The following is an 18615-nucleotide window of genomic DNA, read 5'->3' on the forward strand; positions in this document are numbered from 1 at the left end:
TAAACCAGCCAAGTTAGAAGAAAGGCTGATAACACTACTGTGACTCTCGACAGCCAATGCAAAATACTTGCAAATTTAATTCTTATACGTTCTTAAATAATCGTTGTAAAAAACAGGTATCAAAAAGTGGTTGTAAGTTCATGCAAAATCGTTATATCACATATTCGCCACTGCCAAAGAGTGTCTTTACTGGTTTAATACTGTATATAGGTTCATTGTTACACCATGTGTTCAAATCCATCTCTGCTGTTTGTTTCAATTATTTAACAATCAAAAAATAATTGGAAAAGATTAAAGCGAAATATGCAGGCAATAAGTGATAAAAAAAATCTACTTTTTTCCACCAGTATTTTTTTTAAATATTATTGCTCCCCACAGCCATTATGGTCATTAATTAAATTATAATTGAAATATTCACTGTTTGGAGGAGCATATGAACATTTCAACATTGTTTCACTAAACGTTTGAAAACAAAGAACACGTGGTCAAGTAAAATGTATCACACCCAAATATTTCACATGTAGAAACATCGGCAACTCCATATGGATGAAACCAACTCAGCTGCTATTATTTTATTTTATTTACATATTTTTTAAAAAAGGCAAAAACATACTTTAAAATTGAAGTGCCTTCACACCTTCATTGGAGCAACAAATGTATACAATTATAGAAATAACTGCGCCCCAGTTGTACAAAAACACAAAAGCATACACAATTAACTTTATAAAATACAAATACTTGTAAATTGAACAAGGGAAAATACATATTTTATACACATTGCATAAAAATACAGTTGTAATTCTTCATAGATACTTTAAGTCATAATGTGCATAATCTGTCTAGGAATCAGACAGCTGGAAGTACAAACACGACTGAGGTCTAGGTATATAAAGAGGTAAACATTTTTCCAAAAACAATTTAAACTGTTACATAATCATAGATTGGTTCTTAAATTTTGTTGATATTTTGGGGAAAACGAAAAGTCAATTTCTTTTGCCGCCTGTCTCCCCTTATGCAGCATCATTGCACTGCACAACACACCATTCCAATGCTCTGGGCTCCAATAATGGCTCCTGCAGTGATTACGTGTATTGAATCATGGGATACTGCGATTGAACCATGGGATTGATTGTCCTATCCTTCTTTTTATTATCCTATGAAACAACCAGGAAGTGTGGCGCGATAAATCCTAAATAAGTAAATAATCCTTTTACCTGAGGAGGAGAATGGGGATTAAAATGTGTTTAAAGTAGGACATAGCTGTTTTTCGTGGTTATTGCGGAAAATTTTGTTTACTGCATTAAAGTTAAAAGGAGCTACATAGAACTCCTTCTCAAGTTTTAGTGTAGCCAGTAGTTAACGTGCAATGGGTTGCTGTGGCAGCAAAGAGGTAAGTTAAGAAATCCAGAAACGCTGACCAAGGTCCCAATGGTTTTTTCATTAACTTAGGTAAACGCAACGTTTCCCCCCGTAGTTTTTTTTATTTATTTTTTGTTTAAATCAGTAGTCGCTTTTATGAATAAATTAAATAAAATCTTTACAAAATCCCGAGGCGGGTTAATAATTCTTAGTGGTTAGTGGGTAAAATTACGTGTGATCTTATTTTCATAGCATTGTAATCCTATTAGTTTGTTACGCATCCGTGGATGCAACGTGAACCAAAGTATTACATCGCATAACTCTTCAGACAAAAATACACGTAATTTCATCTCCAAGTAATAACGATTTATGCAAACCACCCATGTTGGATATTGTGTTATTATTTTTTTTTTTTAAATCCATTTGGAATCACAAAATGTAAACAAATATGGCTCCATTTTCCAGTGATGCGTGAAAAGACCCAAGTTATGTTGTTTTATAGTAAATAATTAATGTGCGGTACTGTTTTGTTTATGAAGTATCCACTGTCCGACAATCCAGATATTAATTATTAGCTTTGTAATGTCCTACGCTTACTGTAGTTTTCTAAGCCTTATTTGTGGTGAGAATGTAATGTGATTGAGGATCCTGACAATCCACTGTACAATAAACAACTAAGTCGAAAATGTTTATCATGATTTAAGGAGTGATGACCAGAAAATAAATGTACTTTCTGAGAAAGCAAGCAAAGAACAGTTAATACAATGTTGCTGGTAGTAATAAGGAAATCAACGACACTCGTTCAGATTCGTTCATGATCCAGATGTTGTTGATACTAAAAATAAGTAGGTACTTAACATATTTTCTTGTTAATATAGTGTTACATTTATTGTGTTACCTGTACTATCAAGTTGGCATAATTTAAGGTGTGGTTGTGTGTTCCCTCATGCAGGTTGCCCATCGGAATCTTGATTAGCTGTTCAATTATATATGGACCATTCACTGTGAAGTGGACTAAAGCCTCAGCTTGACAAAAAAATAAAAACATTAAATGCTTGATGAGAACTAATATTTTGCCTCTTGACACCAAATGCTTTGAGGTTTAGTTTGGTAAAATGCTTTTAAATGATACATGTGGTTGTATCAAATTAAACACAATAATATATTTATTAACATACTGTGTTTATAGTGTTTAATTCCACGTGTCGGTTTTAACATCCTTTTAACTTTTGGTGCTTTGTTACAGGGATCAAAACGAAAATGGAAACCTTTAAAGGATAGGAGTTGTACAGACATTCCATGGCTACTGATCTTTGTTCTTTTCTGTGTTGGAATGGTATAATAATTTTTTTCTTTTTCTGGAGTGGTGTAAACCATAAGCATTTTTCTTCTCTTGGCAATGATCATGCTAAAGCGATTAAAAACAGAAATAAAAAGGGTCTAATTTACTAAAATAAATACATAAATAAAAAGTGAATAATCCAATACTGCCCCAGTGTAGTACCATAGTACAGTAAGTTGTTAAAGCACATGCAAGCAACACATTAAGGAATGCTTAGGAATAGCACAAAGAGAGAGCATAGCTACTACATCTGCTCCTACCTTTGCAGCTGTTAATCTGTTAGATGACATATTAACATCATCACGTTGTAGGCAAAATAACTCTTTATTCATGTTAACTGTGTTGGCAATATCAGTGATACAGACCACACGGTTTGACATTGTCTGTATAATTCATACACCCCCATATGCTACTATTCTATCACTAAGTTTCCATTACAGTTGATAATGGAACGATTTCATTGCCACATTCTTTCCCCGCTGGACATACGATTTAGCCTTTTGTTTTGCTACAGTTTTAAATAGCATCCGATCAGATGTGACGCTCCCTATTGATTACTTCCCTGGAGATGCTTTGTTTTTGTTCACAAAACTCCCCTTTTAAGTTTAGATGTAATGCTGCAAATTGTAACTTACCTATAAAAGAGCCAGCAAAAATAAATATGTGGACTAGTGTTAGAATGGTTCACTGCCAGTGTAAAGTGGTGTTGAAAGCGCAAAGGCCACATTACTAATCTGATTTTCTGAAGTAGTGTATATTAGGGCTTAATTTCAATTATAGTATATGTTCCTTCATTCAAATACAGAGATAAAAAAAAAATAAAAAAACTACTTTGACTACTTGACCAAACTTTAGCAAATCGCCACAGCATTTCTAAATGCTGGAATGCCATTATTCTTGTTTCTCAATATCTATACACTAATGCACTTGTATCCGTCCAACTTAATCTTCAAGAAAGAAAACTTTTTTTTTTTTTTTTTTTTTTAGGGATTAATCTGTGGATTTACAATTGCAACTGGAGCAGCAGCAAGGCTAGTGTCTGGTTATGACAGTTATGGAAACATCTGTGGTCAGAAGAATACACAAGTAGAAGGAATAGAATACAGTGGGCTCGATCAGACGAAAAATAAGTGAGTTTTGAACTTTTTTTTCATAAGGCTTTCTAGGATAAATACAGTATTCATTTTTAGTCTCTGCCTTTTAATGTTGAAAAATTACTTCCCTGGTTGCATTCTGATTCTGAAATTACAAATACTGCCTGTCAATGTATCTTCCAAGGTGCTTATGTAGTTTCTAATTCTAAGTCTTTACTGTCACTTTAAATAGTTACTTTGTAAATATCGACAGACACTTGTAACAGTGAAAAAAACAAAACAAACAGATGGCATTATACTACAAGCACTGCTACAGAGAGTTGTGAAACTGGATAGGCAAAATACATGTTAGTATTCTTTCATGCCTGTTTGTATTTCCCTTCTCAGTGGGGCTATTTTGGATACAAACAATATACATCCTGCCTTTCTGGTGCATGCAAACCTAACATTAAGGTGTTTTTGGGAGACATTCATGCTTTTTCTTAATTTTACTTACTGTTAAGGGATTTAATCCACTTTGGGTGTTTGTTTTGAGAAGATACTGGGTTATTAACTTTTTAGTGTTGGCTAAGGTGTAACAAATGTACTTATTTAGTTTTATATTTTATAATAAGTGGAGACGATAATAACACTAGGAATCTCGTAATACAAAACAAACGTGACATTTTAGAGATCATTAGCTTAAAAAAAATGTTCTTTTCCATTCACATTTTATGGCTGCATGAACTAATTTTGCCTCACCTAAACCTCTTGATAGTCCAGTTTGCTTTTGGAGTTGGATAGTTTTGATCTAATTGCTCTGGTAGGAAAAGTAGTAGTTCAGCCAAATGATGTAAAGAGCATGAGTGAAACTGAATAGCAGTCGATGACCTTCAGTCAGATAACATTTGATCTAGAACTTGGTTGAACACGGTCAGTCTGCCAAATATTAGCTGGCACTGTTATTCCTAAAAATGTGTTTCCGCAATGTGAGTTCTTCATTGCTCACTTTAATGATGATAGTTTAGCCCAAAGTAGTTACCAATAAAATGTATTAGAACTGGACAGCTGCTCATCGGTTTTACACAGTTACCTAAAATATTATGTTAATTTAAAAAAAAACAAAACAAAAAAAAACATTAATTGCTTTGCAGCTTTTTAAAAATGTTTTATTTGTATTTTCCCCTGGAAATAGTTCACCGCTTGAGCAGCAGAGAGTAAGGGTACAGAACATCAATATTATAGCAAAATCATTTTTACTTAGGAAAGATTTATGTTTTATTTCATCCACTGCAAAGTGTGCCCCACGAGGCAATACAAATAAATGTCTTTATTTTAAAAAATAATGTGGTATTCTCGTAACATTTTAATCTGATTTAAAATGTTAAGACTTTTAATTACAGCATGTATAGATATATGTTGACCGCCTTGGTCAGTTCCAGGGCTATTTGAAGTTATATATTTCATTACAAATCTTTTCTAGTAAATTCTTTGTAGTTTTTCTGTATGTGCTAATTAAGGGGTACCAGTGGTTGAGAATGGAATAGTCGGCCAGTACCAGGCACAGCCAAGGCTAGGGGCTGTAAACATTTTTCAGGTAAATATTTAATAAGCTATACTTTCCATAAACATTTCCATTTAACATCACATTTCACCAGGATCATATTAGGAAATTTAAGGAAGACATATGACAGAATGACTAAGCTTTTGTTTCACCGCTACAAAGGTAATAACACATTCAAACTGTGAATAAAATAAAGAATTTGAGCATGCTTAAAAAAAAAAAAAAAGTTAAAGCTTAGTAAATCTGTCCTTTCAGTTTTACTAGAACAAAAATCTGTTCTTGTATGTACTGTAACATGTATGTAACCCTTTTTATTTTTAGATATGTCTTCTTCTTAGATCCATGCAACCTTGACATAGTTAATAGAAGAATCAAATCAGTTGCTTTGTGTGTGTCAGGATGTCCAAGTACAGAGTTAAAAACTTTAAAAGAAGTGCAAGAATTTGCAAAAAACAACGGTAAGGCTTTCAAATTGCATTTTGTGGCTTAAAAAGATAATCCTTTGAAAATATGTGACTAGCAGTTTGGTTCAAATTTTTGATTTGGCAGCAAAAATATTTAAACAGTTCCCCTTCATTTTAACATGAGAAGTTTTATATTATAATGAATGTGATTTGTTTAAAGTTTCCTCTGCATTTAAGTGTTCTTGCCTCTTATAGCATGTTAATGCACACGTTATTAAAGATTAGCTCCACTGCTGGAACACTGTACAGTGATTTTTGTTGATTTGTGTATTTTATTAATCTAATTTAATCAGTAGATTGCTATATAAAGTGCACATTTTGTAGCACTAGTTCCGTTTTCAAGTACAATGAAACACTGTTTAAGTCTGACTGGACAATTTCTTGGTTTTAATTCATTAGGGTCAAAACTCTGCGCCTATCAACTAGAGGTTTCTAAATATACCACTGACCCAGAGTCCGCCAAGTTATGCCCAAAACTTGCTGTGCCACCAAGGTAATTATTGGATTTTTTTGTTATTATTCCTATTTAGTTTAGTCATTCACTACATGCTTAATCTTAGTTCAGAGATATCATGCCCCAGAATTAATTCTGATTGTATGCTTAATTGTTACTTGAAAAGTTTGTTTTGGTATTTTTTTTATTACCTACTGAATGTGGATGTAAGTTTTACTGTATCAGTTTGTGTCAATATACAGTTTGATGCAGTTAGTGTACAAATGTACTAATCATCTAAATGTGGAAGCTCAAATTTAAATACAAAGAGGAGAGAGCAGGAGAAGTAATACGGTATTTGTGTTCAGACAAATTAATACACATTTCGACATATTTATGGACCATGGTTATGTATGAGATGACTTGGAATGTCAACTTTTGATTATGAGATGACGTTTATCTACTTTATTATGATTGTGCATTAGTTTAGATTTTTTTTCATCAATAAATATTTTTTGTTGCTTTTTTTTTTTTAAATTTTCTTTACTTTGAGCAGCAAGTCGATCCCACTGTTCCATCGCTGCATCCCGGTTGACGTCTCTTGCTATGCCAACTTTGCTGAGGCCTTGATCACCTTCGTTAGTGACAACAGTGTTCTGCACAGGCTTATCAGTGGAGTCATGACCAGCAAAGAAATAATAATAGGACTCTGCTTTCTATCACTAGGTAAGTCATAGTGTGGTTTTTAAAGGTCGTCATTATCCTCTGGAATGTCTTGCCACGGATTATGAGTTTATTATGTACATTTAGTTGTCCTTCAGATTTGAGCTTGTTGCTCTTTTTAAAGTAGTGCTCAATGAGATGTAAGGTGTAATGGCAATAGCAGCAGTATTGTCAGGCATGGTGCCATGAGATGCCATTTGAACTATTTTGCCAAGTAGAAATGGCTTATTCTAGTGGCAACAATTGCAGAAAAGGGCAATCAAATGTATGTTTGTTTATAGTTCAGTGTGGGCATTACTGAGTGCATTACTTCAAGTTTAATTAATGTAAACTTTTTTTTTCTTTCTTTTTTTTTAAAGTTCTGTCCATGATTCTAATGGTCGTCATTCGATATATCTCTACAGTACTTGTTTGGGTATTAACTGTTTTAGTGGTTCTTGGATCAGTTGGTAAGTTTACACCCCTCTCTTTTTGTATTTTAAACATATACTCCTCAAATAAAGAAACACATTGGTGTTTTGAATGTACTTTTTATAGCATTAGTATGGCAGTCTGCATGTAAAATAGACAGTTCTAAAGAACCTTAACCTGTACAGAAATCATTAAGACATTCAATAATAAAGTCACTTTAAAAAGTCATTGGCAACCATGACAGCGGGGTTCAGTGGGGTTCAGATCTGGTGATTGTGATGGTCAGGGTAGCACTTGACCATTGAGGAAAGCTGTGGCGACCCGGGCTGTGTGCAGTCATGCATTGTCATGCTGGAAAATGACGTTACGATAGTTCATGAATGGAATCACATGAGGCCGTATGATCTCATGACAATAGCGCTAAGCTGTCGGGTTGTCAACATGAACAAAGTTGGTTCTGCCAGTGTCTGAGATTGCCGCCCACAATGTGACGCTCCCACCAACAAATCTACAACTACAAAATGTCAACCTGTCGGACCTAGTTGGCCGTAAAATGTTCCCGACGTCGCCTGTGTACCCGGGCTCATCCATCTGCATGTTGAAGCAGAAATCTGGATTCCTCACTGAACACCATGTTTCCCCATCTTTGTATGGGCCATACTGTCTGATTTATGACACCACTGATCGTAGTTGACAATGTTGTGGCGTAAGAATCACTCCTCTAACTGGCCTTGATGCTCGGATACCTGCCTCCCGTAGGCGGTTTTTGACAGTCTGGTTGGAAATTCTACGCTTTCCTGGTACTGCAGATGTTGTAGAGGTTGCAGTCGTGAACCTGTCACGTAAATGACGTAAGTGTATAAATCTGTCCTGGGCTGCCATCGTCACACGTGGCTGGATCTTGGGCGGTCAAGTGTTGTTTCACGTTGCTGATTTCGGTGCCATAGTTGTCCTATAGTGCCCTGGGAAACATTCAGACGCTGTGCCACGGCGGACTGAGATTCGCTGGCTTCCAGATGTCCAATAGCATTATTCCGTTGAGCTTCAGTAAGTCTAGGCATAACTTCAAACGTGTCTACAGTGAACACCAATAAGACGTGCAAGCTGAGAATCCTCCACTTTTATAGCCACATCTCAGCATGTTGCACTTAAGCAAATGGTGTTAATTTTGGGAATAGTTTGTTTTGCCATTTTGGCGTACGTCATGCGGTTTCGATCCTGACAATGTGACACTGTCAGCAAAACGTGTTTAAATAAAATACAATTCCTTTGATTAAGTTTTGTTGCAGTTGTTAAGAGATTCTTTTTTTTAAAGGGTATATGTATTGAATGAGGGGGTAAGTCATTCCTCTCCAGGAGGATTGGAGGGTTGGTATTGGCCTAAGATGCAATACTTTGATATTTGCATTGCCATGTTTGAGTTTGAAGTATTTAGCAGTGCCATTAGAACCTAAACAATATATAGAAATATTTTCAAGTTAGTGTTATCATTTACCTTTGGTTCTGGAGTAATTTGGAAATGTTAAATATAACAAGGCAACTGAATCTGTTACATTTTCTTACAGTAAGTACATACAATATAGTTACAGTTCCTAATAAACACATCTTTTTCTGTACATATATATCTGTCTTCATAACCCACCTTCTTAATGTCTTAAAGGAGCCACAGGTGTTCTTTGGTGGTTATATGTGGATCACAGGAAGTCCTTGACTGATGAACTTCCAGCAGATCAACTTAAACTATCCAGAGATAATGTTCAGGCTCTCCTGGTTTATGCAATTGCTGCTACAGTTTTCACGGTTGGTTGATCCTGCTTCTAATTGAACAGTAAATGATTTATAGCTGACTGCTTAGCCCAGGAAACACACAACAGAAATGTTAAATTGTTTAAAAAAAAAAAAAAAAAAAATTGTGTGTGTGTGTGTGTGTATATATATATATATATATATATATATATACACACACACACACACACACACATACAAAGGTACGTTTGGAGAAAAAAGGGTGAAGAATTTCAAGAAAAGAACACCTTACCAACTGTTAAGCATGGGGGTGGTTCTATTATGCTTTGGGGTTGTGTGGCAGCCAGTGGAACTGGAAATATTGTGCGGGTGGAAGGAAGAATGGATTCAAATAAATATCAACAAATCCTAGAAGATAATGTTCTAAAGTCAGTCAAGACAATGATCCAAAACATAGCTGTAAATCAACCATGAAATATTTACAAGAAAGAAAGAGAAAGGTTTTGGAATGACCGTCACAGTCCCCAGACTTGAATATTATTGAAAATCTGTGGGGAGATCTCAAACATGCAGTGCATGCAAGGAGATCTGAGAATCTCTCTGAGCTGGAAGAGTTCTGCAAGGAAGAGGGGGGGGAAAAAATTCCAAAGACAAGTATAGAAAGACTCTTAGCTGGCTACAGGAAATGTTTGGAAGCAGTTATATCTGCCAAAGGAGGTGTTAGCAAGTACTAAGTGACAGGGTGCCCAAACTTTTGCACGCGCCATGTTCACTTTTGTTTATTATTTTGAATCTGTAATAAATGCAAACAAATAATAATCCTGTATTAAAATTTGCAGAAAGGTGTCATGTTTAACTTTGTACCATGTAGAGGCCAGGTCAACTTCTGTTGCATGCAACTTTTACATACAGCTGTGTGTGTGTATATATATGTGTGTGTGTGTATATATATATATAAAAATCAATTTAAAAAAAAATATATATATATGTGTGTGTCTAATACATTTGCTATACTGCTTATAGACATATTTGTGTTTTAAATTACTTTTTATTAAAATTTTTATTTTTATTAACTTGTTTATTTTGGGTAAGTATTTAATGTTTCTATTTTATATTGCTTATGTATAGTTCTTTTTTTTGTTATTGTTACTGGGAGGTACTCAATTGTGTGCATGGACAGCCTACAAACGAGTCAACAGTTGTATAGATGAGTACAAAAGCATTGTTTCTGGCTTTGTAATTAAGATCCGTTCAGTTTTAATTGGTACTTGCAAGAAACACGTTAAAGAGAATTACTCAGAAAACAGAATATGGTAAAGTAGATACCCCTTGTTGACAATATGTGATACATTTGAACACATCCTTGTAATGTGAAACAAGTTGATCCTTTTTCACCTTTACAAAATATTTTTTAAAAAGTCATTTTTCTTGTGGTGTGTTTTTCGTTAGGTGATCCTGTTGATGTTAATAATGCGTAAAAGAGTGGCTCTTACAATTGCGCTGTTTCATGTGGCCGGAAAAGTTTTTATCCACCTTCCGCTGCTTGTGTTCCAGCCATTTTGGACATTTTTGGCTTTAATATTCTTCTGGAGTTACTGGGTTATGGTTTTACTCTTCCTGGGAACTGCAGGTGAGGAATTTATACTCATAGTAATTGTTGTGCTAGTGTGCTGCTTCTGTGCTGCATCTCCTTAAGGGTTTTGGGTTAGCTGGGAATCTGAGAGGACAGATGTGTAAATAGTGCTTTTTTTCAAGCATCTTTGTACTGGAAATGTCATGCAGACATTCAGAGTTGATGTTCAACATTTATGAACCAGTCTGTATTTCTTAAGTATTAGCTAGTGCCGCTGCAATGCAGCTTTAGCTTAAAGTGCCTTTTTATGACTGTACCTACAAGTTATACATGTTTATTTGAAATGAAAATATAATAATTAATTATATTCTTTGCTTTTAACTGAAACTAAGTACTCTGATATTAATGTTTTTATTAACAGGAGATCCTGTTAAGAACAAACAAGGCTTTGTAGAATTCAAACTGTCTGGCCCTTTGCAGTACATGCCTTGGTATCATTTTGTTGGTTTGATCTGGATAAGCGAGTTCATTCTAGCTTGTCAGCAGATGACAGTGGCTGGTGCTGTTGTAACATATTATTTTACAAGGTAAGATACAGTTTTAAATCTTGTTAGATAATTAGGTATAAAGGTATTTGATTTTGATTTAATCTGCAGAATACTGTAGTAAAGGTAAATGAAGCAAGAGAAATACATCACATTACCAGTAGGCTACTTCCAAAGTGATTTAATGCTTGTTTTTCTATTTCTTTATATATATATATATATATATATATATATATATATATATATATATATAATATATTATATTAGTATGTATGTCCCTATACCAGGGATAAAGCAAATCTTACCCTTCCTATACTCACATCTGTGTTTCGGCTCCTTCGTTACCATATTGGTACAGTGGCTAAAGGCTCCTTCATCATCACATTAGTAAAGATTCCTCGATTGATACTCATGTACATTCACAGCCAGCTGAAAGGAAAAGTAAGAAAACTATTATTATATTGTGTTGTGTTAATGTGCATCAATAGTTATTTAATTTAACACTTACCATCATTTCTAAAATGTTGGAATTGACATGGTTAATGATTGAGGTTTATTGCTTGGGGGGAATTATCTCATGAAATAAAGTGGGGAAATTGTGGAGATTTATGATTTTTTTTGTTTTAGTGGCTTTTCAATATTTGATGTCTGTTTTTTATCTGCAGGAAAATGCTTGTGCCCGTTGCATTTTGAAAACTTGCATCTGCTGCTTGTGGTGCTTAGAGAAGTGCCTAAATTGTTTAAACCAGGTAACTGTTACATTGATTCTTTAGTAACGATTGCATATTTTTTTTTTAATATGCTTTAACAACTTCAACTCCAGATGTAAAAATGAAACCCCTTCCCAGCTACCAGATTTTGAAAATAATGTTTTCAAACTTGTAATTGTACTACATACCCATGTTCAATAGAGATAAACACACTTTTTTTTTTTTTTTTTGAACAGTGAAAACAAAAACGCTGCTAATAATGCTATATTATCTATACTATAATAACACTGTGTAACAATTTATTTTTTTTTGGTTCCTGGGTTGTAGGTGTTATTTCCTAATTGCTTATGCCTCAAAAGTATAGAAAATGGCTATTATTCCCCACAGACTTTGCTTTTGTGACCAGGACAATGATATTTCAAAATATCACTATTTCCAATGGGAAAACGGGCAAATGTGTGTCTTTTCGTTCACATAAAGTCAGAAAAAAACAACATATGAATCCAAATTAACATGTAAATACAGTATAATTGTAAATCTCGAAAAACTACTCACTTCTAAATCTTTTGTAGTCATCTTTGTATTACTTTAGTATAAATACATGTTAATTTGGATTCATATGTTGTTTTTTTCTGACTTTATATGAACGAAAAGACACACATTTGCCCGTTTTCCCACAGTTGAAATATCACTGTCCTGGTCACAAAAGCAAAGTTTGTGGGGAATAATAGCCATTTTCTATACTTTTGAGGCATAAGCAATTAGGAAATAACACTTACTACCCAGGAACAAAAATTGTGTTACATAGTGATAATCAGTAAACATTAATTATGAAATACAAATCAAACAACATCAAAACGTGTGCCATTATCGACTTGCTACTTTGCGCAGTTATTGTGATGGATCTGGCTGCCGCAGATGCCTGCTTTATTGCCTTGTAACCAGTGCTGTGTTTTGATAGTATTTTATCACAACACTGCCATTTCAAACCAAACAGCTTCCCGTTTGGAGCTGGCTTACCTGTAAAGTAGCTGCATGCTCTTTTGTTTGTACAGTTACAAAGGTAAGTGATTAGCTTTTTGGGAACAAAAGCCGAAAAGCACTCCAATGGAGAACGCAAACTCTCAAGTTCCACGGCGGGGTGCACATCTGTGTAAACAGGAGCAAAATCAAGAGGACTGGCATCATCATGGCGATCAGTAATAAACACCCAGTCCCCTGCTGTTCTTGGCTCCACAACCTCTTCATCGTCATCGCTGAGTGATAAGTCAGCATCGCTGTCGCTGGTATTGAAATCCTCCTAACCAACTTTGAAATCTTCTTCACTCCTATTGTCGCTGTACATGTACATTGACATGTTTAGCTTTCACTAAAAACTATATAAACTACAACTAAACAAGTAAAACTAATAATAAAACAAAAAATAATAATTTAAAACACTATGTATGTACTTGTAAATTTGAATGGCTTCCCGCAATATATCTGTCTTCTAAACACCCACAGGTAGATTGGAATCGCTATGTGACACGCAATTGATACAAGTGACCCCCCCCCCCCCCCCCCCCCCCGACTTTCATTGCACATTCCACAGTACTGGCTCTGCCTTAGAGAATGAAACCTGAAACACCAGACTGAGAAACAGCTCATAGAATAGAGTGGGAAGCTTGACGTTGTTAAATGACAGCAAATATTAGAAATGCAACTGTACCGGTAAAATGTCTGGGGCCCAAGACCAGATTTCAATTTTTTTTTTTTTTTGCCTCCACTGGAAATACAATTTCAATGGATACTTTCATTGTTGTGGAGAAACTTGTGACTACAATGTATGGTGGCAAGGCTAATGATGGTGGGAATCTTCTATGCTACATAATGCATAAGTGGCAAAACCTAAAGTACCTGCACCCACTGGTGATGGCTGGCAGCGAGGTGATGGTCATGGTGCACTCATTAATGACCCAGTAAGCAGCCCCTGATATGCTGCAACAGTTATTCACATGTGGATGCAGGAAATCAGAGAGATAAAGAATGTATTCCTCACAGGGGCAAAAAAACCTAAATAAGTCTTGTTTGAGACCTGGACTATTATTCCAAAATGAAATTCAGCATACACCATTTTGACTTCTGTAGCTGTTTTTATGATTAGCTTTCTATTTGTAGCCTGCACGCTTACATAGCACCCTCTCTTACAATGACATGATAATACCTTAATAGATAGAATATATATTTAAATTATTAAAGTATATTATACAAATCCTGAAACAGATATTCTCCACAATAAAGTAGTCTGCTCAGGATCTTAGTCATGAACGTAACTAGCTATGAAGACACAGAGGTAATGTAACATAGATTTGGAGGTTGAATAGTAAATAAGTTTGACCCCTGTAGAATGTCATCTCTGGTATGTCATGATATCAGATATGTAACTTATTTTATATTTATGATAATGAGGTATTCCTTCCAACACAAACAAACCAAACCTGTTGTCTTATGTTTTGTTTACAGAATGCATATGCAGCCACAGCTATCAACAGTACACATTTCTGTACCTCTGCCCGAGACGCACTTGTAATTCTGGTGGAGAATGTATTGAGAGTTGCTGCTATCAATACTGTTGGAGATTTTGTACTGTTTCTAGGAAAGGTATGGGTAGCTTAAAGTCTGTCAGGAAATACCATTTGTATATGTGATTTTTGGCAAGTAGTTACAAATAAGTCATGACAAGTTAGAGATTACAAATATTTATAGTTTTCATCTAAAATAAGTTGTGGTCGGCTTCCCTCTTCTGCTAAGTGTCATAAAGGTAATGTTTGAGAAAGTACCTTTCCGTCCTTTTCCAAATCATACAAACATGTACTTTTTGGGGTCACTGGCAACCTGACTGCTAACAAAAGATGGGGCAAGACTGGGGTTGGGGAGGAACGGAACAATGATTTGAACAGGGAATCATTGTCGTTATACTAGTGGTATTTTAAGATTTCTTTAATTTGCAGAACAAAGGATTTGACATGGTTATGCCTACCAAGTATTACAAACACTTATACCCATAAATAACTAAACACATACCTAGGGTAATGTTTTGATTGTAGAGTGTTCGCTCTTTGGAAGGTTTTGAGACAACAGATTCAGGAAAAAGTCTGTAGGTCACACTGGTGTATAAGTCACTCCCCCCTTTTTAGCACACATAGAAAATACTTATACAAAGTTTTTTACAGTAATTTCATTGTTCAACACTAAATGAGAAGCTATTGCAAAGCGGACAGTTACTCCACTTGTGACACACTCTCTTGTGTTTGTTTTTTTTTTTTTTTTTTTTTTTTTTTAGGTTTTAATAGTGTGCACCACAGGCTTTGCAGGTGTATTGGCTCTGAACTACCAGCAGGATTATACAGTCTGGGTGCTCCCTCTTATTATCGTGTGTTTCTTTGCTTTCCTGGTTGCCCACTGCTTCCTGTCCATATTTGAAATGGTGGTGGATGTGCTTTTCCTGTGTTTTGCTATTGATACAAAATACAATGATGGGACTCCTGGTAAAGAGTACTACATGGATAAGGCTCTTATGGTAAGTTGTTTCCCTGTTTTTATTTAACAAAATGTTATCAGGATTTATTTATTAATTAATTTTTTAAAGAAAACTCCAGGTATTACCTTTCAGTAATTGGGGAAACTATTATTTAAAATCAACCAAACTTAAGTAAATTAATTTGTGTAAAATAATCAATTTTTAAAAAATAAATTATTCATTTTGTCTTGTGATTATGCAAAATAAGTATTTGTCAGGGATCTTGGTATGCGTTTGCTTTTGCAGGAATTTGTGGAAAATAGTAAAAGATCAATGAAAGACAGAAGCCGGGGGGGCAGACCAGACACCGCTGCTGGCAGAGAACTTAAGCCAATGGTGAGTCCCTGTAAGGATTCTGAAACCCTCCAGGAATTTCACTTTTATTTCCTGCTTCTTTCTGTCTTTGTAGATTGGGCTTTTTCTGAGCATGCTTTTGTTCTGTGTGTCACGCAAGACATGCTACTCTTTTTGTTTTTGTACTTGCCTATTACTTGGGTGTTTGAGTTCTTGACATTGTTTCAATCATGTGCTGTTCTAGCAAGCTAGTATCTCTTTAAATACACAAGGTGCCAGATTTCCTAATGTAGCTTCCTTCACAAGGTCAGTTTAGTCTAGTGATGTCACTGACGGTATACCGCAATATTCACCACGGTATTAATACTGTAGCGAAAAAAAATCGTGATAACTATGAGATCAAGGTATGTTTAATGTCAGACTTGAACACAGAATTTAAAATGTGTCATTACGCAAGTATAGTAACCATGAAATAGTTTAAACTGGGTCTAAAAATAAATAAAAAAGCTGTAAAATTAGCCCTTAATGCAGACGCTAGACTCAAGTGAAATAACGTAATTCACTAAAATATCCAAAGCTCACCACTGCATGGACGATTATAAAAATAATAATTTCAAAAATACAGGGGTAACCGTAAAAACAAACAAACAAAAAATATTTTGAAACTAAATAACTAAGGACTGTATTCTGATCACAGCGCAAACGCCAGTACAAGCAGGAACAGCACTTGGCCCAGAGTTTTTGTGGCGCATAAATGGAGCGAATACATAAAAAATAAAACCCATTGCGCTGAAATTGTAATCTGAAGACGTTTCTTGCTCCGTTGTAATGCCTGCCCCATTGCCACAGGTCGGCAGAAATTTTGGGATGTGGTATCATTAACATATTTGCCGAAGCAATTCTGATGACAGCGCAGTGGGGTTCCAAATAGACAGCTGAGCGCTGTGTTAAGACCTTCTGAAACCAGTGAAACACACGTAAGTGAAACGCACATAAAACAATAATATGGGGCACAGCTAATAGCCAGGACCAGAATTACTGAACAAATGAATCTTAACAGATATTAATATAGCAATCTCTTGTGTCATGAAGCGTGGTTTACGTATTCCCTCGGCGAGTGACCTACCACTTGCTGTTCTGACTTGCGCTGCTTTTTCCTACTCTGCCCTACTGCCGTTCGACATGATCGCCACTTGGGTATATTTTTTTAAACAAGTAAACAGACCCAAGTTGATGATTCTGTTTCTTATTTTTGTGTGCCTAATATCAGGAGAACTGTTTGCTTTTATTCTGAGGCAGGCCATAAAAGGTGTTTGTTTTCATAGAGATATTCATTTATTAAGGGCCCCATTTTGAAGAGAGTACAGAGTTTGCCATCATTTTGTCTGAAAAGAATAAAACCATTTTAAGATTGTATAACTAGTGAGAAACAACTTTAAAAGAATACTGTAGTTGCTCCAACCTGCAACAAATTTGTTTCTTGATAATCTCATTATATTGATGATTTTTCCTTTCAGAAAAAAAAGGGAAAACTTTGCAATTAGTTCAATATCGGACCTGTAATATCGCGGTACTCAACGTACCACGATAATTTCTGGACTAATATCGTGGTAATGATAAAGTTAATATAGTGACCTCCCTAGTTGAAGCCCTGCATCTTCATTAAATGTTGTGACTGTATCAATGATGGATTTGAATGTTTCATCAGTTCTAAAAATACAGAAGACCGTGCAGCATAAATATAGGAACTGCACTGCATTCCACTGTTTGGCCTTTGGCCTGAATATTTCTAAAATCATGGAGCTAGATAAATAGGCTTGTATAATGTGTGCATGACTGTACGTTGGAATTGGCAAGCTTTGATTTCAAGATAATGGCAGCCTTAACTCAGGGATACTGGACTTGTTATGTTTTTATGTATTCTTGTTTTTAGATCTATAGTGCCTTGTCATGTCATGTTTTTTTGTTTTTACCATCTGCACATAATTAATTTTCCTTCTTTCTTTTCTGAAGCTGTTAACGTGTATTTATTAACATATTCAATTCAACCTTTACATTTAAAAGCATTAAAAGACTTACTTTAGTAAACTCTTGCATGAAATAATTATATACAGTTGATATTGTTTTAAGTAAGAATCAACCACTGTTTGTTTTCTAGGCCACTGGAGCAAGTTCAGCTTAACCAAAACCACCTTATGGAACTTGTAGACATTCCAAATGATTGTTGTTGCTGTTTTTTTTTTTTACTATGGTTTCACCCCAGGGAATACACATTTTTATAATAAGAATATTTACAGTACTTAATAACATAGTAGCACTTTATATATCAGGTTCTTCATAGTATCACTGCTGGTGGATTTTAGTACAGTTTTGTTGTTGTATGACCTGAAGCAAAATAAAATCTATATATTTACACACAGTCTTTTTGCATTAACATTATGTGTATACATAAGCTTTGGCTAGAACGCTCTACACATTCTTTCTTTTTACCTATAGTAAATCAATTTTAAAGGTAAATGTAATATATGTAAAATTAACTTAATAGTAATTTTGTTTTTTTTGTTTTCTTTTGACACTAAAAAGAATTAATGACAGAACTACCTTGGGTTAAACAACGGTAGTATAGACACGCACCAGTTTGTTAATTGATCAATAATATATAATATATATATAATATATATATAATATCTATATAATATATATATATATCATATATATATATATATATGTGATTAAAAAAAATTAAAATCAAAAGTTCAGGGTAAGAATGTATTTTTATTTTTATATTTCATAACTGTGGAGTCATGGTTCCCGAATGC

The 18615-nt window shown here is 34.8% G+C and overlaps 1 protein-coding gene across 1 annotated transcript; it reads left to right on the forward strand.

The window, feature by feature from the left end:
* Positions 1 to 1147: 1147 nt before the first annotated feature.
* Positions 1148 to 18211, forward strand: LOC121323330 (choline transporter-like protein 1). The gene is made up of 16 exons (XM_041264333.1): positions 1148 to 1390; positions 2606 to 2695; positions 3689 to 3831; positions 5660 to 5796; positions 6202 to 6295; positions 6792 to 6961; positions 7318 to 7407; positions 9030 to 9169; positions 10565 to 10745; positions 11110 to 11275; positions 11521 to 11674; positions 11899 to 11982; positions 14446 to 14583; positions 15266 to 15502; positions 15749 to 15838; positions 17955 to 18211. The coding sequence occupies exons 1-16, from the start codon at positions 1367 to 1369 to the stop codon at positions 17976 to 17978; spliced, it is 1962 nt and encodes a 653-aa protein (XP_041120267.1). The 5' UTR covers positions 1148 to 1366; the 3' UTR covers positions 17979 to 18211.
* The last annotated feature ends 404 nt before the right edge of the window (positions 18212 to 18615 follow it).

The sequence above is a fragment of the Polyodon spathula genome, chromosome 1 (genome assembly GCF_017654505.1).
Source record: "Polyodon spathula isolate WHYD16114869_AA chromosome 1, ASM1765450v1, whole genome shotgun sequence".
Taxonomy (NCBI): domain Eukaryota; kingdom Metazoa; phylum Chordata; class Actinopteri; order Acipenseriformes; family Polyodontidae; genus Polyodon; species Polyodon spathula.